At 42.0% G+C, this 25,107-nt stretch overlaps 1 protein-coding gene across 1 annotated transcript in view; it reads right to left on the bottom strand.

The window, feature by feature from the left end:
* Nucleotides 1-25,107, bottom strand: part of DKK2 (dickkopf WNT signaling pathway inhibitor 2) — an 89,503-nt gene that overhangs the window by 20,070 nt on the left and 44,326 nt on the right. The window contains exon 2 of the mRNA XM_019500124.2: nt 586-736. Within this exon, the coding sequence (XP_019355669.1) occupies nt 586-736 (151 nt within the window). The remainder of the gene's footprint in view (nt 1-585; nt 737-25,107) is intronic.

The raw sequence follows: 25,107 nt of genomic DNA, 5'->3' as shown, positions 1-25,107 counted from the left end.
ACTTAAATCCAAGATGAGGCTATTTTTCCTAATGCTGTTTGGGCAAAAAAACTAATCATGGATTTGAGTAAATACAGTAATTAAAGAAAATTCAGTCATTAAAAAAGTCATTAGGCACTTCCCTACTCTGTTTGATGCTAGAAGAGTGCAAACTATCTCAACAGTGTATTAATAAAGCAGTCATAAATCTGATCAATCTCATTTTACTCTAAAGGCCTGATGATATTGCTACATGGTTAGTTATGTATACAACCTCTATTTTTCACATGAAAGTACAATTTGAGCATGGAGTCACAATACTTATGCTTACAAATTAGACATGCCATTGCCTGTTCAATTTTAGGAATCAGCTCATGTACTTCTTATTAGGAGAGCTAAGCATGGAACATCTTAGTACAAAGGAAAAGGCATATGACTCAATCATACAAGTCCTGTCTGATTATATCAGTTTTTGAGAGATTTCTTACTGGCTTGCAGAAAAAATTAGTCACTCAAACAGAAATATTTCTTAGTTTCCATATATCCTTGATTCATGCTATTAAATGAGTCATTATTAAAGAAAAATAAGAATCATAGCTCAGGTACCATTATTACAGCGGTTCCCAGGGCAGCACATGCCATCTCTGTGGCAACGTTTCTTTTTCCTCCTGCAGATCAAACAGGCAGAAGTAGCTTGATGAGGACTATGGCAGTATCTCCCAACTTCACATTCTTTATCATTGGTGCAAGGGTAGACCTGGTCATGGAAGAAGGAGAATGGTAAAAATTAAGGTATCCATAGATTTCACACCACTTCAGAGACAGAGAAGGAAGAAAACCCAATGTGTAAGTATGACAGGGAAGGGAAATCATTTATCAGAGCTAAGGAGGGGTAGTGAGTGAAGGGCTGGAGTAGAGGTTTGCTTCTCTACAATTATTTGGAACTGGTATATGGGAAGCATGGCCAGATTTGTAAGATAGAGCAACCCTAAAGTTTTGTAATCTGCTCTTGGAGCTGTGGTGGTTTAAGAGCTCCCTGACTTTCCCACTCATTTCTGCATCAAACCTACCTTGGTGCAAGAGAAAATCTGACCTACTTTTTATACATACATTGGATCTTTGTTGTGTTCTGAGTTACTCATATGAATCAATATACTTTATATATAGTTAACTAATACACAAAAGTGCAGTAGTCCAAACTAAAGAGGGAACAGTTTTGTCTTTGCTGGAAACCCATCCAGATGTAGGTAAAGCTCCCAGAATGTCCTCTGTATTGTAAGGACATTATCCTTATGTAAAATCTGAGCTACATTGTAAAAGGACCTCTTCAATTTCATGGTTCCAAACTTGTGGTGAGTATATGGACAGGATGATCTTTCTCATAAGCTTGCTATCTTTATATTGACTATTCACCTCTTAGTACTAGTTTTTCCTTTGAATTTATATTACTCTCATTGATATCTACCAGTAAGATTCTTTGAAAGTAAACATCATCTGCACTCATTTTCACATGGATGCCTTCCTTTTATCTCACTGCCCTCCTTATAATATTCAGTCCTTAAATACTTCATCCCACACAATAAAATCTCCATTACCCTTAACAGTGAATGTTATATGGCATAAATGCTAGATTGAAAGGGGTCTCAAGGCTTATTTAGTCTAACCTTTAATACACATGCAGGATTCTTAAGCCATCCTAGACCGATACAGAAGCCTATACAACATCTTCTTGGCAACCTCCAATGCAAAGCAAAAAAAAAATGGATGTTTTCTTTAACTTCCTCTACCTCTTCTCTCTCTCTCTGCATAGCTATCCCACCTGCTACTAAGAAGGGTTCCTCATTGAGTAGTCCCTTATGCATCACAGCCATAATTATCTTTTAGTAGGACTTACTCTTTGACATCTTTTTATGTGGTAATAGCAGAAAATGGTTCTAAGGAGAGAAACAGAGTGGTTTCTTTTTTTCCAGAAAAAACATAATGCTTCAATGAGATCTACTTAATGACATCATCACATTCCAGGAACTCTGTTGACTCCCAGTAGGTTGTAATTATACATCATTGCTGTATCTGATTACTCCCCTTTAAATTAATTAAATTATTATTAAATTATCCTTTCTATTAAACTAGAAAATAGGTATTGTTGTTGCATGTTACATTAATTAACACAAGACTCTCTGTATGTGTACTTAAAATAGTATTAGAAGTTTAATTCAGTTTCTATTTTTATTTTTTGGGAGAGGTGTGGATTTGAGATATTAATATGCCTTTCAATGCTTGGACTTGGAAGGAAAAAATGTGAAACTATTGTTAAGATAGTTCCACCTTCTGAAGGGGTTTCTTTGAGGAGTGACTTCATGGTGCAGCTGTGTGGAGTGGCTGATGGCACAAAGGTATTTTAGAGGTACTCACTAAGTAATAAATGTTTACCATCAGATTCATCCTTAGCACAAATACTGTCTCCTGTTTCAGCCATTCTTCCTGTTACTATAAGTTGTGCAGTATCATTATGGTAGCACCTAACATAATTGGGATTGGGGCCCCATTGTACTGGGCCCAAACACAGGAAAGGAGATTTTATCCAGACACTTCCTGATTATAATGAGTTTGGATAATTCTAATGCTACTACTAGCAGAGACACAGATAAATATAAACCAGATGAACCAGGTTTTCTCAGAGAAAGCATTTTGGACCCTGAGCTATTTGCCAGCTCCCCATGACCATATTTTTTTACTACAGGCATGTGGTATACACCTGTGATTTGTTCACAAGAAGCCTGGTTGCAGTTTTCCTTTAATCCCTTGAATAACTTAAATAAATAAATAAAGTCCCTGCTCCTGCAGAGAACTGATAAACGTCCTACCATTCACATGTAACCTCAATTTCTGTTATTTAAAATCTGCTTGCTAAATCAACTGAGCTATACACATAGATGAGGGCATCTTACAGACATTACAATGATCAAATAAAGAGATTTTAGCCTCAAAATCCCCTGTGAAATCTAGCTAGGTTTGCTGTGACAAAATTTAGTCTTCGGATGGTTACTCAGTAGTTTATGGAAAATGACTGCTTACCATATCATCTATATAACACCCTACGCATCAATCACACCAGGAAAGCCCATGACTGAACATACATAATGCTCACTCCAGAAAGAGATAGTTATGCTGCTCAGAGGACATAGAGGGAGGTTTCAATAAAAAGGCTGGCCAGCTGCCCTTGTCTCTTTCTCTCTTGACCCCTCTTATGACCTTGTAAGTTATGCCTGCTTCCTGTAGCCAATACTTTGGTCTCTTGCAATATGTTGAGTTCTGCATTCTGTGATCCTGTCCACATCGGGGGGGCTGACCTTGTTTAGATGAACCAATCCAGGATTCAAATTTCCTGGCATTTTGAAGGAAAAATGAGACTTATTGGTTACAATAGTTTCTATTCATGTAACTGTCTTCTAATCAAGTGACTCCTTGACCCACCAAAGCCTGTTTCCCAATTAAATAAATAGCTCCCCACATAACCTGTATTAAAAAGGCCATTTTAATACAGCATATTAACATGCTGTAATAATCATGTGGCTTTTTTGATCAACTTAATTCACCCGCTGTTTTGATTCCTAATTCCTAGTAGCTGCCCCATAAATTGACACTGCTGTTTTGTGGGGAATGGAGGAGGTGCTTTGGTTGACTGGAATTTTTTTGTAATTTAAAGGTTGGTATGTATTCCATCAGGAATCAAGTTCAGCTCCTGCTAATTTCAATAGATTTGGCTCATGGTTTCTGAGCACTAGAACTGTAATTGCCCACAAGTCTTCTATGAGGATAGCAGAGAAAGATAGAAAGATCCTTTATGTCCACTGTCCTACTCAGGGACAAGGAAGAATCTATCCCTTGGTATTTACCTGCTTCAGTATCTGTAGACAGTTTTAATAATTGCTTAGTCTAGCTATAAACACTTTTAAAATTCCTCTCTAAATCAATCTCTCTATTAAGGAGTGTCATAATTCTGTTTGGCAAAACACCATGAAATGTAAGCACTCTTCAGTAGTTACTCCAGTCCCTTTGATCTACAGTTTCTCTAAAATGCCCTTGGGAACTAACAGATTTTCTTGTGAGATTTCTGTTTTGGTGCTCCTTGTTTCAGTTAACATGAAAACACCACTAACAGATGAAAAATGTACTCAAAAATGCATTTTCATTAAGAAATTAACAAAAATATTTGTATCTTAATAAGTTTTCACGTTTTGTTTGAATCAAGTTCCAAGCAAAATCTTTTATTTTTGTGTTTCTTTTTTTTGTTTCTTTAAAATAATGGAAAATACCGGGGGGGGGGGGGGGGGAGGGAGAGGGGGAGGAAAGAATACAGCCTCTACTTCAGCTTTCAGTTTCCTGGCTTTTGTTGATTTGTGTGAATTCATGACCTTAACAATTTTTATGGACAGAGGTTTGTCTTTATCATAACAATCTGCCTGTGGATCCTGGTTTTAAGTAAGCCAGCTGTTTTCCAGTGGTGTGTAAGCCCAGTGGGAATAATTTAACTTCTGAGCTACAGTTTTTTACCATGCTTTGATATATCCCACTCTCAGCAGTGCCTGAATCTGTTTAGGAATAAAGCTTTAAAATACCAAAATAAAACTGTAGAAAAATACTTGCTTTTACATAATAATAAATGAATGGATCTGCTGTAGTATCATGCAAGAGGCAAGTAATGTGGTGGGTGATGTCTTTTATTGAACCAACTGCATAGCAGGGATAGACTTAGACAAGTTTTTGAATGCAACATATTTCACTTCAGGTCTGAGGAAAAGGTTGGCACAGCAAAAGATTAAAAACAGTGGAAGATATAAAGATTGAACCTGATTTAAGCATTTAAATGTACTGAGTGTAACTAATATTTACAATATTGGTACCTGGGGCTAATTTACTGAGGGCCTTGTTACATCCAACACTGTGAGCTGCACAGATGTTGATGGGTGTCAGTGGTAGCTCATTTGGAGCAGTTGCACTTCAGGACAGAAGAGGCCTGGAGGACTGAAAGGCCCCTTGAACCTTGGGCTTTCCCTGCTCTGCTGTCTTGTGGCTTTCTACACTGTCTGTCCCAGGGAAGAAGGAAAGGAAGGGCTGGCCTGCCTTCCCAGCTGCTGTTCCTGCTCTTCTTTGGGCTGAGCCCAGCTAGAGAACAGCAGTAGCGGTGGCAGCCAGGCAAGCTGGTTAAACCCTTCCCTGACTGCTCTCCCAGGACAAACAGAATGGGCATCCACAAGTAAGCAGGGCAGGGGGCAGTGAGTGGGGTCTTGGGAAGGGTGGGGGGAGGGCAGTGGGCCCAATGTGGGCCAGCGAGGCAGGGGGATGGGTGAGGTGTTTGAACTAAGGTATAATGTAGAGTGTTAAGACAATCCAGATATCAAGAGCTCCAGGAGCCACCCAAAATTACCATGTCACAAGGCTCCATCTAATACCATCTAATGAACTAATAGTAAAGAGATGATCTGTCTTTATTAGCCCTTGTATGAGTGTGCAACAGGCAGGATTTCAGGAGCCATCCACCCTAGACAAGGTAAAGGCACTTGGGGAACTTGCACTTGGGGAACTGCAGAGACAATGTGATCCAGGCATCACAAGGGTATGAAGTAAACAAAATTTACATGGAAGAAGCCAGGCTATAATTCACTCTTCAAGCCATGCCCCCAGACTCCACCCAGCAGGAATGGCCAGTTGTAACACTCACTACAGTACATGTGGATAAACTTAACTGATGTTCTCAGTTCAGATCCGATACGGTGTGTGTATCTACACATGCATTAGTGCAGTATAGTTACAGTGCATTAAGATTAGTACCTGTAATAACAGGTATTAACTCAATCTTCAGTAACTGGCACTACTGCACAGTAGTGCTGTGGTGCACACCTTGTTAGTGATGCTAATGTGCAGTAGACTAATTCTATTGATCACTAGCATGGCTTTTGCCATCATGCGCTAATGGTCAGTAGAATTAGTCTACTGTGCATTTAGCATTTAGCATCTTGTGTCAATGCACCCAGCATGTTCATTAGGTCTAACAGAAATCTGATTTGTCAAAGTTGAATGTTTAAGTTGTACTGTTAAATCTACCAATAGCAACTTTGTTTTCACACTGTTTGCTGTCCCATGTCCTTCCCAAGGCAAGTGTGAACCTGTTGATAATAGAGACTATTAAATTTGGTACTTAGAAAACATTCTTCAAAGATTTATGTGGAATATCTGCACGGAATACAGCTTGATGAAGGCATAAATGATGGTGAATGAGCTTATTGTTGCTTTTGCTCCTGCTAAGTGCATTCAGACACACAGTTGTTCATCCACTGAGGAAGTCATGATCTGCACTCTGATATTTTGAAGTTGACTATAAGTCTACTCCCTTGAAGTGAATTATCAGCTGGGAATTATTTGTTCAGATCTAGATTCCTGTAGCAATAACCCCCTTAACTTTTCAACTTGTCACCTCTGAAGCTGTATGAAGAGTTCTAAAGCTGACAGTGTAGCAAACTCACATAGGACTAGGTTGTCCACAGGCTCCTCTACCTTATAACTAGGCACTGTACCTCACAGATTCCCTCTGAGTCACTGTTCATTCCCTACCCCAGAAAATTCCAAGATTCCTGTTCCTGGTACCAGATGAGTTCTGCTCATCAGTGTGCTGAGAGTTGGTGCGAAGTCTCCTCTTACTCCTCTCTTTCCCCACCGACTGTCTGCCCATCTTCTCTGCATAAGAAGAAAGTACACCAGCTGATAACTCCAGGCCGCCCTTGGAGGAGCATAAGGGAATTCTTACCTTTCCTTTATTCTCCACTTCATAGGCATGTAGCCAAAGCCACAGTGGGTGCATTTACATGTGTGCTTTACATTAGAGTAGGCTAATTAGCTCCACAATAAAGTGTCACTGTCTACACATGCAGCAGTATTAGGGTGCAGTGAAATAACTCTGCCATAAGTTAGTACTATTGGGGATAATACTATCTTACAGTGGAGTAATTAACTGTGCTAAAATGCACATGTAGCTGGTGGCTAAGTGGAGACCAGACGCCTTACTGCCACCTATCCATACAGCTCTGAAGGTTTTGCACCCTCATACCCCAAACAGCCTCTCCGCTGCCCGACACCACCACCCAGAGCCCAAGGCTGACCCCCTGCATCTCTTGCCAGTCCAGGCTCACTCCACCCTGGCTCAAATTGTGGCTGTCCCAGGTGCATGTGTAGACGCTGCTCCTGGGAACAGTTTACTGCAACTCAAACAGCTCTGAAGTTTATTGCTTCACCTTATTTTCATGTGTAGATGCACCCACTGTAACCCAACACTGACTACCAGCTTGGGCATGTCTACACATTACCCTATGTTGCTGTACAATGTGCTACAGCAAAGTAGTGATCACATGAATCTACATGTGACCAGCAGCTACTTCACCATAGCAGCATGCTCCCTCATTTTAGCGAGCTGCTATGGCAAAGTAGCAGCTAAAACTATGTGTGGTGCACATGGCACAGCATGGAAAGTTACTGTGCCATGCTTTAATGCTTCCAAAAGGAAGTTTCAATTTTACTTCCAAAAGAAAGTACTAAAGCACAGTGCAGTAACTTTCTGTACTGTGCGTGCACGGTTAGTTTGGGCTGCTATTTTGCTGTAGCACATTGTACAACAATGTAGAGTGACATGTAGACATGCCCAAGGTGCCAGTCAGTGTTGGGTTACAGTGGGTGCATCTACACATGAAATTAAGGTGAGGCAATAAATTTCAGAGTTGTTTGTGGAAGTACTTCCAAAAGGAAGTACTAAAGCATGGCACAGTAACAACATTGCTGTGTAGATATGCCCCTTCAGTAATCTCTCCCTCAATTAGTAACAAAGGCACCACGGGTGCCTATACACATCATGGGTTTTAGTCCTCATTAAATTAAATAGGTTTATAAAATGTAAACTTGTTTATTTTGAAGCGTTGCATCAGTTTTTGCGCACACTAGGTTTTACATGAATTAACCTCTGGAGTGTTGCATCTGTGTTTGCATGAATAAGGCTTTCAAACAAATTAAGCCCTGCCTCTGGCTGGCAATACAGGAGAGCAGAACAGTCCAGAACTGCCCCCCACCTCCCACCCACTGCCTGGGGCTCCCTACCCACCCCTTGCCTGTGCTCTATCATGCAGCTATGGAAACAGAGAGCCGGCAAACTGCACAAGAAAAAAAAACACCAGAAACAATTTGAAAGTGAAAGCCATTTCAAAGAGTGAACTACAAAAAGTCACAGCACCATCTGGTGGACAAACAGTCTCATTATACATCTTTGAGTGTCTTTGTGTTTGCACACAACATATCCATGGATGCGATGCTTTAATTCCCGGCAAGCCAAACTAAGCTATGTCTGAGGAGTTTTAGTTTAATGCATCAGAAAGACTCTTTTAGTTAAGCTTTGTTTAGTTTAATACACCAGAAAGTTTCTGGAAAACCCACTTGTGCAAACAGTCACACAGTTGCAGCACAAGAAAGGGCAAAAAATATAGTGTGTACAAAGGCCCCATATCTGCAGGCAAGCCTGTTTTAAGACAGGAGGGTTGTAGAGATGCTCCCTTTCCTCATCCTTCTACTTTTCAGACCCATGCTTTTTATCCTTTACTCTTAGCTGTTAACTGATTCATTTGTTAACAAATATGTGGGCATATGTGGACAGCACATTGCATGTACCATCTTGGCTGCTTTAAGGAAGAGAGAGAGAATGTAATCAACATATCATAATGAAAAAATCTGCTCTTTTCATAGCATTTAATGAAGTGGGCTACAACTCATGAAAGTTTGTGATACACACACACACACACACACACACACACACAAGCTTTCTCTACTAATTGAGGGAGAGATTGCTGAATATGGAATTTGATGGGTACCACAGAGTACCATAATGTTTAATGCTCCCTGCAACTTGTGCATAATCATCTTTTAAATAAGGTATTGTTATCTTAAAAGAAAGCTGTTAACACACTCCTGGCATGTTGGTTCTCAAGGGGCACATCAACATGGTGCCCTATGGTGATGTTGTTACTGCATCATGCTTTAGTATTTCCTTTTGGAAGTATTGTGCCATGTCTATGGTGAACAGTTAGTTTTAGCCACTACTTTGCTGGAGCAGTGCACTAAAATAGGGGAGCATGCCACTATGGCAAAGTAGCTGCCAGTCGCATGTAAATTCATATGATTGCTACATTGCCATAGTGTGTTGTACTGCGACTTAGCGAGATGTGTAGATGCACCCAAGCTGGCAGTCAGTGTTTGGTTACAGTGGGTGCATCTACACATGAAATTAAAGTGAAGCAATACACTTTGGAGCTGTCTGAGCTGGAGTAAACTGCTCCCAGGCACAGTGTCTACACATGTGCCTGGGACAGCAACAATTTGAGCCAGAGTGAAGCAGACCTGGGCTGGTAGGAGGTGCAGGGATCAGCCCTGGGCTCTTGATGTTGATGTTGGGTACTGGAGAGGCTGGTTGGGGCACTAGGGTGTGAAACCTGAAAACCTGTAAGGTTAAGTGGCAGTGACGAGTCTGGCCCCCCGCCTGGGGGGTGTGTGTGTGTGTGTGTGTGTGTGTTGTGTACACACACCCACAAACTTATATGTGCATGTTGTATACATACAAACAGACACACACACATAAGTGCATGTAAGTTTGTATGTGTTTGTGTATATACATACATAAATACACACACACACACACACACAGATAAGTGTATGTATATCTATAAAAAGTGTGTCATACATATAAGTATATATGTGTATATACATAGACACATACTTTGGTTAGTCTCTAAGGCAAACCTACCCTGTCTTCTACTTAACTTCACACTAGCATAGCTAAACTACATCTCAAATCTGTTCCTACAGATTGGGCATTTTTATCTCCCTTCTTTTTCATTTTTCTGCTTTAGATTTGTTCATTCCCTTGAATTTGTCTAAGATGGGTTGGAAAGGGATGATCCTGCCTTCAGACAGGGGGTTGGACTAGATGATCTAGGGAGGTCCCTTCCAGCCTTACTTCTCTATAATTCTATGATTCTATAATTAGGGTTGAATACAACCCCAAAAGACAACATGAATGAACTATGTGTGTGACTGCTGCAAGAGCCCAAGCCTTTTGTAACTTAGTGAGTTAGATTGCTGTTTAGGCTCAAATCTTCTATCTGGGCTAGTTCAAACTTCATTCAAACTGTGTTCTAATATTCCTGGAAAAGGAATGCTAAAATGCTAACCATTTCTGTTTGTTTGTTTTTTTCCATTCTAGTTACTGCATTGTCATACTGATTTCAAGGGATATATCACAGCATCTCCATACTGGAGTTCTAATGGGTAGTAGCAACAGCAGCTAGTTCTTTTGTGGATACAAGCTTTACACGTACAAAATAGCTATAAGTTGGGAGGGGCTTGTTTTGGTTCCTGAAGTAGAAACTGCCACATATCAGTAACTCACTGATTACACAGAATCTAGGTTACCCTTCTTCATGTCTGTTATTTGTGTATGGTTTAGTTAAAGTATGGCAATCCTACTCTGTAAAATTAGCTATGTTATTGTCCTTGAAGAAATCTTCATTAAAGATGATTATAGTTGAGCAAATGTACTGGAGTTTAAGGTTTTTCAAACTTTTTAAATTATTCTTTGGATTCACAAAATTAGTTCAACATCTATAAACCAGACTTTACTTACAATCTAAACTCTTAGGGCTAGAGCTGGCCTTGAGTAGGGAACTGTGCATTACTTGCTCTGACTCAAAAATAGCTCTGAAAAGTGTTGAGCCTCAGAGGCAGCCAGCTTGCCTTGCTTTCCGCTTGCACCAAGAAGCAGTAATTTATTTTTCCTACTCTGAAAATAACTGATGGGATCCCCCTGTGCTGAATGGAAGTATGATGGAGTCACAGAGTCAAATCTATATTAACCCCATCTTGCCTCTGATCAGCTCCTGGGGAGAGCTATGCACTAGGGCTGTGCAAAACAGCAGTTTTATTTTGACTTCCATTTCAACAGGACAATGTTTTGTTTCAAGTTTTATTTAATTTCAAAACCACTGTTTCATTTCGTCGTGTCAAAACTGTTTCACTGTTTCAACGCTGTTTCAACATTTTGTCCATAGGCTATACTGGGGAAGCATGAAACTGTAATTTCTTGCCTGATTCACATGAAACTTGCAGGGATAGTATCCCCTTCTGAGGCCATAAAGTCTGCTGTGTTTCAAGGAGATAGGTGCAGGGGTTTCTGGGAAACTACACCTCAAAGTCTTGAAAGCAAAACTCATATCACGTGTCTATATTAAGGCACAGCAGGGTGAAAACTGCAAGAATGGTAGCCCCTGATGAGTCCACAAAGCCTGCCATGTTTCAAGGAGATAGGTGCAGGGGTTTCTGGGAAACTGCACCTCAGGTTGCTGACAAGCAAAACTCATGACATGGATGACATTGTGTGTGTGTGTTAAAGGTGCACCCTCACTGATGCTGGGGCCTCTACATGACGTGGTAGTGTGCCGTAGTGTGCCCCAATGAATTCTCCTCTTCCCCTACAGCCTCATCCTGGTCCACCGCTTTAAATGACAACAGGTAATAACATAGTAAGCTGCACAGTAGCACCAGCAGCGTCTCAGACAGTCAAACTGTCACAGAGCCTTTCGTTCCTCTCCTGCAGGAGCTTCTTCTCCAGCAGCTGCCACAGACCCTGCCAGTCACCTTCCTGAATTTGGAAATGAGCTGGCTGATGAAACTGGTGCTGTCACTGGCAGCCCTGTCCCCCTTCAAGACATCTCTGACAATGAGGTGCAACTTGTGTGCCACACAGCGGATACCAACAAAATTGGCATCACAGACCACCTTAACCATATTGGCCCCATTGTCAGTAACCATGAACCCATGGGTGAGCTCATCCTGCCCAATGAGCCACCCCTACACCAAGCAGTTCATGGCCCCCATGATCTCTGGTGCCGTGTGGGACTCATCCATCACCTCAGCTTGAAGGAGAGCTCACCGATGGCCTGACTGATCGCACCAGTGCCCTGTGAGGGAGAGGTAGGTGTGATCTCCACCCCGGCTGCTCCAGATGTCCGAGGTGAAGTGTAAGGCCACCTGCAGACCTTCCTTGTGCAGCTTCTCCCTCAAGTACTCCCTGTATGCTTCATACTGGGAGGGCACCACCGTCTTGCTGAAGGTGGTGCATTTGGGCACTTGGTAGGATGGGGCCACGAGTGCCATAAGTCAGCTGAACCCTGGCCATTCAACTAAGGCTGGCCATCAACAGCAATCATCTCCCGAATGCTCCGGGTGATCTCACTCGCCTTTGCAACACGTTCCCCTTTCTGTCCTCCTTTCCCCCACTGTTCCAGCATCAGCATCCCTGTGATGCTCATGTGTTTTGTTCCCTTGCCCTGGCTGGTTTTGGCTCGGCAATGAAGGCAGATAGCATATGTGGGATCATCTGCCAGCTCAGAATGATCCCAGACCACACTACCCACTCACTTCTGGGGTGCGGGTGCATGTGTGGACACTGCAATTTCCCTCTCCTCAGCAGGCAGAGGCACAGCAACAGGAGTGCACTCAGCTGAGCCACTTGCCTCTGCACCCTCTACCTCAGCCTCCTCTGAAGTGCCTTCTGGGGAAGAAGACCTGGCTCTAGGGAAAACTTGAGAGGTGTGGAGCACAAACTCAGCTGACTCCCCATCCTTCCCCAAAATTTCCCTTCCTAGGGCACTCAGATCCAGATCCAGCTCTAGCTTTTCCTCTGGCACTGGAAGCCTCAGCATGGGAAGTGAAAAGGGAATGGAGGAGACTGTCATGCTGGTGCCGCTGACTGTTGTCATGGTGGTGGTGGGCAGGGGTTATGGCTGGTGCTCTTGGAGGTGTTGCAGTCTCAGGCACAGACAGTGACACTGGCACTGCTCCCCTCTCCTTGCTGCTTCTGGAAGCCTCATCCCTGCTAGTTGTAGGAAAGAGGCTGCGTCTGTTTTTGGGGGGAGGGGGAACTTACGCTTCTTCTGCCCCTCTCTGAAGGCTTGCCAGCTGCCTTTCCACCATGCTTCATGATGTGTTTCATAGTGTCTTGTTTTTATAAAACTATATAAATATATCTGCATTCCTATATAGATTCTGAAATGTATGCAATATACTGAGAGGTATAAATGTATAAAAATAAATTATAGATGTATCTCCCTTCCTATATACATTCTATAAGGTGTGTAATATGCCACAAGGTATAAATGTATAGAAATAAAATGTAAATGTATCTTCCTTCCTATATAAATGCTATAGTGTAATAGTCAATATAATTATAAAATTGAAAAGAATAAATCAATGAATATAATAATAAAACAAAAGGATCTAGAAGAAAGCAAAAGGTATTGTCGAATCCCACTTGCTAGGCTAGCAAGTAGGAAATCATTCAAATAAATGGTAGTAGTAGCCTTTGTTGTCTAACGCTCATGAGCTGCTGGAAGACACAGCTCAGTAACTGTCAGACCCCAAGGCAGAAAGCAGGCCAGTTCAAACAATGCTGCCTTTTATGCTGTTTTCCATCCCTCCCACAGAGCACTGGGATTGGAAGGGACCTCAGGGAAGTATCACAGTCACTGGCCAACTACATAGCCAATATGAGAGCAGTCCTTCCCCCCTCTTCCCCCTCTCTCTCCTTACTTTCTGTTTCCCCATAGGCAAGCCCAACTTGAGCTTCGAAACTCGAAACGTTTTGAAACTTTTGAAACGTTTTGACTGCCCTTGTTTTGTTTTGAGGCTGTTTCAAAGCCCTTTGTTTCATTTCAATTTTGCCATTTTGAGCTTGAAACAAGTCAAAACAGTGTCAAAATGAAACAGCCGGTGAAATTTCGCATAGCCCTACTATGCACCTGCTTACGACTATAGTGTGGGATGCAGTGATTGAGTAGTCCAAAAGTGTATTATTACTCCCCTGCAGGTGACAAATCCAATCATATTCTAACTGTTATTTTTCATGGCCAATTAAAACCAATCCACCAAAAAAATGAACATATGGTGGGCTCTGGATAGAGAGAAGCCTGTGCAATTCAGTGGATTAGCCGTACAAGTTTCTTTACAAAATATTCTCCTACCCATTTTTCTGCTTGTTTTCCACTGCCTTTGCTAAACAAAAAATGAGCACATAGAAATGTTCAGCTTTGAGTTGAACTTTCAAAAAGCACAAATTTGCCCATCCCTGAAGATAATCATGACAAACAAATAAATGGAATGCTATGCATAGACAGAACTGCCTGCAGGTGCTGCACTAGGGTTTCATCTCTAGAGGCTGGGGTTAAAATTCTGATTAGGTCACAAGTGAGAATGAATTTGGTGATCTCAACTTAATCTCCAGTGGACATTTGTCCGTATCACAAGACACCAGAGTATCTGATAAACTACAGTTATTTCCTGTTGTAAGTACAGGGGAAAATCACAGTCCTGCTGTACTAGGTAACTTTTGGTGAGCAGAAACTGCTCTAGTGGTTTAACTAGAATTTGCATTATAGAGAAATTACATGCATAAAGGCATGCACTGCTGTAACACAGCAGAAGTTCAATACATATAAATCACTTTCACAATGGCTGAAACCAGTTTAAGATAAACCAGGATGGATGTAATATCAGACTTAACTGATTTAGGTTAAATTGGTTTATTGAACTTCTGCCCCAGATCCCCTCCAGATTCAAGTTAACTCACAGTCCCCCAACATCCCAGGATGCTTTGCACTTCCCCTGCAAAACTTCTTCCCTCATAGGGTGGAGGGTGGGCTAGCCTTGGACCAAACTCTTTGCTTGAGCCAAGCAGGGAGGTGTGCTCTAGCACCCCTGGTTCCTGGCCTGGGCCATTGCAGGCAAGTGGCATTTCTGGAATCAAAAGGGAATGTCTGTACACTTGCTTATCAGTTCAATCTACACAGTTTAGACTAACCTGCAAAGATGAATTCAGTCAGCCTCAGGCTTTTTGTAAATGTGCTTAACCCTAAAGGTATAGTTAAGGATCATGATGAATAAAGTGCTTTAATTAGAGATGGAAGAACGCAAAAGGAACTGTAGTTACAAGAAACTTCTAGAACTCTTTGCGAAAAGTTTGGGGTTTCTTGAAACTTTTTCATAAAACATGTTTCCCTTTAATTTAAAGCACAGTTTGTCCAAGGGACATTTAATGTTTAAAACCATGCTTTTCTAATTAAATGAAACCCAGTATTATGCATATTCATATTCAATACATATTCATTTTTAAAGTAATTCTCAGCATGCTCCTAGGACTACCAGGGGAATAGAAGCTTTAAGCCACACAGCAGCCCAGATCTTGAGTTTTACTGAGTCAACTAAAGTTCATTTCTAAATAAAGGGCCCATAACTATTCCATGGGTTGGCAAATAAGGTGTCCTCATCCCTCACTAAGATGCTGTGGAAAAAACTATATATGCATGGGTGTATAGACAAGGGCAGTCCAAAACTGTATCATCCAGGGGAGCTACTGTAGTCATTGGGTTTAACAGGGTCTTAAGATAAAGAAGGGATGGATGATTCCAATTACAGTTTCAAAAATAAGTGTTGTGTGGTCCCACCAGGCACAGGGTGAGCCATTGTGATCAGACCCTATGTTGTTTTGATAGGACAGTATCATGATTTCTCCCTTTGCATGCCCATGCACCTTCTGACCTTGTTTTTGGATGCGCAGAAGCTAGTGCCCACTTAGGAGCCATCTACAAGCACATGCCCATAAAAGTTATTCCTAATGAATGAAAGAGGTGAATTTAAAGTGGCTTCATTCATTCATTTCATTAAAACCTTGTGAAGATTTAGCTTATTTCACTTCTATAATGAATAGGGAATGCTGTTTATTGTAGGGGTTAATACAACTTAACTCAGTCACTTTAAAAGTTAATTCAGATTAATTTCCACAAGTTTCTCCATGTAAACAAACCTGACTCGTGTCCTGGAGAAAGGTTGTGAGTGGTGACTGAAAGGAGCCAAGGAATGTATGAAGCTTCAGGTCTACCTCCAAAGGACATAGAGGCCAGCACATCTAGCATGTGGAGCTGGGAGTAATTTACTATTGATACCATAGGCTAGTGTAAATGCTACTGTCATGGAGAAAGGCAGAAAGCAGAAGAGTCGCTGGGGTTCTCATAGCAACACTGGTACAGGTCTTGCCTTTCTATGCAATGTGCCCATGTGACAAACTCTAGCCTTCAGACTATAGACAAATTACTCTTCCTTCTTTTACCAATCCTGTACATTTTTATGATACTTCCAAGGGAAAGAAGACACTTTGTTAAAAGTATTGATAGCTAAGTATAGCACCATATATCATAGAATCATAGATGTAGAGTTGGAAGGGACATTGTAGATCTTCAAGTCCGACCCCCTGCCTGGGCAGGAGAGAAACTGGGCTCAAGTGACCCCAGCCAGGTAGGCATTAAGCTGCTTCTTAAAGACCCCCCAGGGTAGGAGCCAGCACCACTTTCCTTGGAAGTTGGTTCCAGATCCTAGCTGCCCTAAGTGTGAAGTAGTTCCTATGGATGTCTAATCTAAACCTACTCTCCAACAACTTGTGGCCGTTATTCCTTGTTATCCTGAGGGGCGCTAGGGGAAACAAGGTCTCCCCCGAACCCTTCTGGTCCCCCCTAGTGAGTTTATAGACGGTCACAAGGTCCCCCCTCAGCCTTCTCTTGTGAAGGCCGAACAGGTTCAGGTCCCATATCCAGTGGACTCCAGATCCAGTCCAGTAAGTAGGTCCCTACCACAGACGCACTCATGTCACTCTTGGCTCCCTGCTTCATTCCAGCATTACATGGAAATATGTCTCTTCTAAAGTTAGGATAAATTTAGTGACTCTGTGGGTGATGTGCTAAGCTCTTGCCAGGGCTCCATGATCATGGATCTAGGCTTAAAATATACCTACCAGTTTTAAATAAGAACTTCCTCTTCCATTTTAATACATCAAGTAGGAAAATTGGTTCTAGCACTTTTTAAAAATGATCATTTAGATGAAACTGCATAAATGATGTTCAGATTTGGTGTTAAGCTTATATAATTTTTGGCTTTGGCTCAACCCAAGTGACTCAGCAGCATCATTATAGTGAACTACCAGCATCATCAAAGCAACACTAGGTATTCTTTGAAACCAGCAATACAGAACTAAATCAGCTGAGATCAGAAGCTTTAATGTCCTGATTTTATGTCATGTTTGAATGCCTCACCAAGGATATTTTGAAGATGAGGATTTTTTTAATATGCTCTTTGTTCCACGTCTAGCCTTTTCAACTGACTATTTGTCCTTTTATCTCTGCCTTATATATTGGTTTTCTTTTTAGTTTTGTCAGTTGACTATTTGTCATCTGTTCCAAAGTAAGATGATTCTGTAATCAGTGTGTTTACTGCTATGGATGAATAGCAGGTTGCCAAAAACAATTTTCCTACTTGATGTATTAATTCTGAAGTATGTGTTTTTTATTAATTTAAGGCAATTATCCAGCTGAAAATAAATCCTATGCTTTGTAGAGCACCAGACAATACACTTCAAGAAACTATGGGAAATGGTTGTTCATGTAGTTTTAAGAATTATTTGACAATCACTTGTATAGGATGGTTTTGATTATCCCCCTTGATCAGGGAGTTGGACTAGACCTCCTGAGGTCCCTTCCAGCCCTGCTTTTCTCAGATTCTATGATCCTAAGTACATACATAAAAATTATGGGCAGGGGTGCAAGGTTTCCCAGTAACTTGAGGAAAAATTGGTGTTATACCACTTTACATATTTCTTTTAATCCAATCTCCAGCCTTCCAAAGTTCTGTGTTCCATCTTTAGAAATAAGAATGTATATTCGTTTATAGAAAAACCTTCCTCCAACACAGAACAGTTAAAAAATTAGAAAAAAAACCTGTTACATCTTTTGCCAAAACAAAACAAACTTTTCCATTTTTTGATGAAAATTTTGAAATCTGCAAAAAAAATGTTGACCAATTCTGTCTCTTGTAAATGTACCACCCATGGAATTCAACATGAAATCATTTTTCTATATGGTTTTCTAGAAGCTTTGTGTCCACAATTCTGAGTTCCATCAGATGCAATCAACAACAGCAACTTCAGACCTAAATCAACAGCAACCTTGTTATACCCATCTATGGCATCCTTTGGCAAACAATTAAAAATATAAAAGTACTGAAATCAGCTCCACATGTATCTGTCCATTTTTTGTGGTGTTTCCTTTACCCTTGCTGAACAGGATATATCACGTTGGTAAAAGCTTGGATCCAGATCTAAACTGTCTTGGAGCATATGTTTTTAAATAGGTTTTGGTTTGGACCCACCTCTGTAAAAAAGTCTTTTGTAGTCATAGCTAAGAGAAATCATAAATACAGCAAAACTCAGAAAGCAAAAAAGGTTTATAGTTCTTCCCCTGTGAAATGGGCCCAAACTGCCATTCAGGAAATAAAATTACTTTGCTCTAAAGTATTCACAAAATGTATATAGAGAAAGCAAATTAAGAAGGTAAAAATCTGGTCCCATTCTAATCAATGGCATTAACTTCAGCATAGCGTGGATTTCACTCTTAGAGAATGTGGTAGGGCTATAAAAATACTGCAGAGGCTCAAAAATTCAGAAATACTATGTCTATGGACCTGTCCCTGGAAGCCACTCGTTGCCTTCTTTATTACAGAGCGTATCTCCAACATCTAAGATTTCATGCACACAAAACGAAAATATTTCTAGCTCTCACATTTACAAGGACAGCCGTGAAAATATGAACTGAGTGTTGTCCTGAAATAATACCTCTAAAGGAGGATGAGCTGCACTATTCATTTCTAAGAACTGTTGTTAACTCTAAAATGTAAAAATGTACAGACTATCAACACATATGTTTACTTAATATGTTTCCCTCCTAAACCCAGACTGCTTTCCAGGTGCCAAAAGCCAAAAGCCATAAGCCATGACTCCCACCTACCCAAGTTTTAAAAACCTTCAGATTCCCTCTATCATTTTCTATTTTACAATGCATGACATATGACATGGTATCTGCAGTGATTCCCATTTGTACAGACTATATATTTAGACTAAATTATCACAAGATATTAAGTCTGATGCATCAGAGCCTGACTGAATCCTAGAACCTAACCGAGAGCATATGGGAACTTGAAAATGTATGAATAACCTACTTCTTCAGTTTTCCTATTTGAGGCAGCACTGGGTTAGGTAAGTGAGGGTTGCAGAACAGGACTTAAAATTAAATGATAGAACATAACCCTGAACTTTCCCTATTAGAACAATGATGAGAAGTATAATGCTAGGACCCAATCCTGTCATCCATCCCATTACAAGAGTTACTTTCTCGTGTAAATAAGTCTACTGATTGCAAATTGACTGTCAAATGGAGTACGATCTTGTGGTGCACCAAATAAATGGTACAAGGACACCTTAAAGGTGTCCCTAAAGAGTTTCAGAATTGACCTGGAGTTGTGGGAGCAAATCGCTCGTGACCATCCATCTTGGAGGTCAGCAATCCAGAAGAGAGCACTGGCCTTTGAACATCAACACACAGCCGAAGCAATGAAGAAACATGTGGCCAAGAAAAGGAAAACCTCTCGTACCCAGTCCTCATCATTTTACCACCCTTGCTGCAGCAGATTGTTCAAGGCAAAGATCAGGCTTATAAGTTACCTACGTACTCACATGACCTAGCCTCCACCCCCCATCCTTTCTCTTTCCTCTTCTCCTTTTTCCTTTTTTCTTCTTTTCTATTTTCTCCTGTTTCTTTCCCACTTCTTTTCTCTCTTCTCTCTCCTCCTCCCCACTGGATGCAGTCATCTTTGCCACAAAGGATGAATCTCTATATGTTATCATATAGATCAGGTCCACATAAACTTATTTAACATGCCAGGCAGTGGTATCCTCAGACATACTGTGGTGTTCACCACAAGTTACCTCCTGACCAGAAGCAATGTAGTCAAACTTGACCAGTACAGTACGTCAGTATGGCTTACTAGCACTGCTGAGAAGCCAGGGTTAATTATCCTACCCATATGTGTGCAATACCCACAATGTAGCTACATTGCTTCCAGTTTAAGAGGAAGCCTGCACAATGAAGTGCAGCATGGTGTGGATGGTAAATTTACCATGTAGACATGAAGTAAGAGGTCACGGACTGCTGGGAAGGGATGGCTTCCACCTCACCTGGAAAGTGAAAAAGCTCTTCTTGGCCAGAATGGCTAACCTACTTGACAGGGCTTTAATCTGAGATCGCTGGGGGACAGGGGGTCAATCAACAGTTCTAGCCCCAGTCATGCCAATCACAGTAATAACAGCCTGAGTAGCCCAAGGGAACCCACTCTAATGAGAGGTCAAGGAAAGGTCACATCACATCACATAAGGAAGCCTAGGGCTTCCCATGGCAGACTCAACTGCCTGTACACAAATGCCAGGAGCTTGGGTAACAAGCAGAAGGAGCTGGCCCTTCTCCTGACCAATAAAGAATATGACCTCGTAGGGATAACAGAGACCTGGTGGGACTTCTCCTATGACTGGTCGGTAAGTGTAGAAGGCTATACCCTCTACAGGAGAGATCTTGTTGGGAAGAGAGGTGGGGGTATAGCTGTCTATGTCACGGAGCAGTACACTTCCCTTCAAACTGAGTTCACTAACTATGGAGGGGGTCTTGAGACCCTCTGGGTTAAAATATGGTGGGGAACATGGGGAAGGGGATATACTCCTAGGAGTATACTACAGACCTCCAAACCAAGAAGAAGAACTGGATCTCAACTTCAATAGGGAACTGGCCAAGGCTGCACATTCCTTATGTATGATCATAATGGGAGACTTCAACCTCCCAAACATCTTGTGGGAAGAGCACACGGCCAAGTCTGACTGGTCGCATAACTTTCTCATCTGCACTGACGACCTGTACCTGATGCAAGAGGTCTATGGACTGACTAAGAGACAGGCACTGCTGGATCTGATTTTGGCCAAAGGGAATGATCTGGTGAGTGATCTGAAGATTGAGGGCAAACTTGGTGACAGTGACCATGATCTGATTACTTTCTCTGTCCAATGCAGGGTGGGCAAATCCCTTAATAAAACAGAAATCCTCAACTTTGGGAAGGCTGACTTTCATGGACCCAGGAGACTGTTTAGTCAGTCACTAAGGGACCATGGCCCCCTGGAAAGTGGAGTCCATGAAGAATGGTTGTTCCTAAAGAACTCAATCCTCAATGTGCAAGGGAAGTCCATCCTGTCCCACAGGAAATGCACCCAGAGGGCAGGGAAGCCCCCTTGGCTCAACAGGGTACTTCTGGGTCTCCTGAAATTTAAAAGAGAAGTCTACACCATATGGAAAACTGGAATCATCACCAAAGAGGACTACTCAGCACTAGCCTGTACCTGTAGGAAGTGGTACAGCAAAAAGCCAAGTTGGTTCAGAAAAGCCAAAGCAGTAACTGAACTCAGGCTAGCTACTGGAATCAAGGATAACAAACAGTCATTCTTCAGATATGTGGGAAGTCGGAGGAAGAACAAAAGCAACATTAGCCTCCTGTGAGATCAGATGGCGCAGCTGATATCTGACACCCTAGAAAAGGCCAATCTCCCAAACAATTACTTTGTGTCAATCTTCCACCCACCCAAGGGGGTCACATCATCAGACAGGATGCAAAGCATCCAGGGATCAGGAGATGGGCCCACAATTGATGTAGATCAAGTGAGAGAATACCTCAAAAGGCATGACATCCATAAGTCCGCGGGCTCAGATGGATTGCACCTGAGAATCTTAAAAGAGCTGGTGGACATCATAGCATGCCCTCTGGCCAAGATATTTGAAAGGTTGTGGCACATGGGTGATGTACCAGAACACTGTAAAAGAGCCAACATGGTCCCAGTCTTCAAGTAAGGGAGGAAGAAAGATCCAAGGAATTACAGACCTATCAATCTGATATCCATCCCTGGAAAAATCTTGGAGAAAATTATCAAGGGATCCATCTGCAACAGGCTTATGGAAGGCAACCTACTGAATGCCAGCCAACATGATTTTATTACTGGAAGATCTTGCCTAACCAAACTCATCTCCTTCTATGACCAGGTGATGTATTGCCTGGACAAAGGAGATGAGGTTGATGTCATTTATCTGGATATTAAGAAGGTCTTTGACTTGGTCTCCCATGATGTCCTCATGACCAAGCTGGGGAACTGTGGTCTCAACCACCTCACAGTCCAATGACTGGGAACTAGCTCTGGGGTCAGACCCAAAGGGTACTACTTGATGGGAACAAATCAACATGGCACAAAGTTACCAGTGGATCCCCTCAGGGCTCAATGCTCAGGTCAGTACTCTTCAATATCTTCATTAATGATCTGAATTCGGGCGTCAGGTGCAGACTAGCAAAGTTCACGGATGACACTAAACTACGGGGGAAGGTGGTCACACTGGAGGACAGGCTGGGGACACAGGCCAACCTGGACATGCTTGCAAAGTGGGCAGACCAAAACCTGATGGCATTCAACATAGAGAAATGCAGGGTACTTCACCTCAGGAGAAAAACACAACATCATATTTATGGGCTTGGAGGTGCTACACTCGTTAGCACCATGACCAAAAGAGACTTGGAGGTCTTGATTGACCACAAGATGAACATGAGCCCCCAATGCAATGCCGTGGCCATCAGAGCAAACCAAACTCTTGCATGCATCCACTGATGCATGTCAAGCAAAACCAGGGATATCATCCTACTGCTTTACTCAGCTTTAGTGAGGCCACACCTGGAGTACTGCATCCAGTTTTGGGCCCCACATTTCAGGAGGGATGTGGATAAGCTTGAGAGAGTCCAGAGGAGAGCCACCTGCATGATCGAAGGCCAAGAGAGCAAGCCTTACAAGGAGAGACTGAGGGACATGGAACTCTCTAGCTTGGCGAAGAGAAGCCTCAGGGGGGACTTGGTGGCTGCCTATAAGTATATAATGGAGGTGCATCAGGACCTGGGAGAACACTTGTTCACCAGGGCTCCTCAAGGGATAACTAGGTCTAATGGCCACAACCTTCTAGAAGGCTGATTCAGACTGAATATAAGGAAAACTTCTTTACAGTCTAAGTGTCCAAGGTCTGGAACAAGCTCTTCCCAGAGGTGGTGTAAGCACCTACTCTGGATTCATTCAAAAGGCATTTGGATGTTTATCTTGCTGAGATCATTTGATCCCTGCATACTTCCTGCCTCTGGCAGCAGGGCTGGACTCAATGATCTCACGAGCCAGCTCCTAGTGTCTAGGAAATCTATGAAATAAGAAATGAAGTTATGGGCCAACCAAGCGCAGCATAGTAGATTCACCCTGGTCTCTGACTGATTCATTACTAATAACAGTGAATTCAAAGTCACAGTAGTATTACATGAATCAAAAAGATCAGATTCTTCTTTGGGGGAAGACAAAGGTGACAGAAAGGGACTGAGTCAAACTGGACACCAGCACCCACACCCATCAAGCTCACGTTTAACTCAGTTAGAGCTGCCTCCAGTCTTTTACCCTGTGATAAAATAGCAATTAATGTTTCATCAGTGTATAAGATTCTTCCCCCTTTAATTTGTTTTCATTTAGTTTTGCACACACAAGAAAACACAAATAATGCAATCGGGCAAGGTTAAATGATGAGCAAAAACAGATAAACAGTAGGGCTGTGTGAAACAGCACCATTTTGTTTCAACTTCCATTTTGATGTTTCGACCGAACAGTGTTTTGTTTTGAGTTTCGTTTTGTTTCAAAACCAATGTTCTGTTCTGTTTCATCGAAACTGTTTTGCTGTTTCAACACTGTTTTGACGTTTAGCCCATAGGCTATAATGGGGAACCATGAAGCTGCCTATAACTTTGTCAGTTCTTGCCTGATTCAGATGGAACTTGCAGGGATGGTAGCCCCTTCTGAGGCCACAAAGCTTGCCCAGTTTCAAGAACATAGTTGCAGGGGTTTCTGTGAAACTGCACCTCAAATTCTTGAAAGCAAAACTAGTGTCACGTGTGTGCGTTAAGGCACAGCAGAGCGAAAACTGCAGAAATGGTAGCCCCTGCTGAGGCCACAAAGCCTGCCAAGTTTCAAGGAGAGAGGTCCAGGGGTTTCTGGGAAAGTGCACCTCAGGCTGCTGGCAAGCAAAACTTGTGACACGGGTGACAGAAAGCAGGCCAGTTCAAACAATGCTGCCTTTTATGCAGTTTTTCCATCCCTCCCTCAGAGAACTGAGATTGAAAGGGACCTCAGGGAAGGACCACAGTCACTGGCCAGCTACACAGTTGAGAGCAGTCCTTCCCCCCTCTTTCCTCTCTCTCTTCTTATTTTTGTTTCCCTGCAGGCAAACCCTGCTTGAATTTTGAAATTCGAAACATTTCGACACTTTTGAAACATTTAAACTACCCTTGTTTCATTTCAAGGCTGTTTCGAGGCCATTTGTTTCATTTTGATTTCACTGTTTTGAGCTCAAAATGAGTCAAAACAGTACCAAAATAAAACAGCTGGCAAAATTTTGCACAGCCCTAATGAACACTAACATATTTCCATAGCACAATGTACTCACTGTCAATTCAGATAACCCTGGGCCCTGAGTCTAAGCCATACCTTTCAGAATTGGGAACTCAGCATATGCAGCAAAGTAGGTTGGAGTAGGATAATGTCATGAGGACAAGAACCATTGCAACAGACCAAAAAGGATGATCCTTCATCCCTGAACAGCCATAGCACACTGTATTCTGAGCACGTCTTTTTCCCAGGCTTACATGCTTGGACATCCCCTCTACATTAGCATCTAAGGTGGTAGGGAGAGTCCTATACTGCCAGGCAGAGAGGCTTATCTCCTTAAATGCTTTGCAGATGGTGAAAAGGGATGAGGGAGCATCAGGCCCTGAAAGATTTTATTGCCTGTTCCATACAGGTTACCTCCTGATCAGAAGCAATGTAATCTAGCTGTGCAGTACAGGACTTCAGTAAGGTTCATTAGCACTGCTGAGATCCAGGGTTGATTGTCTTGCTACTCATACATGTGTAATACCCAAAACATAGCTATATTGCTTCCAATTTAGGAGGCAGCCTGTACAAAAAGAGTGAGGTATGCTACTGCTGCAGATGATAGATTTACCATG

This window comes from Alligator mississippiensis, chromosome 2 (genome assembly GCF_030867095.1).
Source record: "Alligator mississippiensis isolate rAllMis1 chromosome 2, rAllMis1, whole genome shotgun sequence".
In the NCBI taxonomy this organism is placed as follows: domain Eukaryota; kingdom Metazoa; phylum Chordata; order Crocodylia; family Alligatoridae; genus Alligator; species Alligator mississippiensis.
This window is presented reverse-complemented; position numbering and strand designations above follow the sequence as displayed.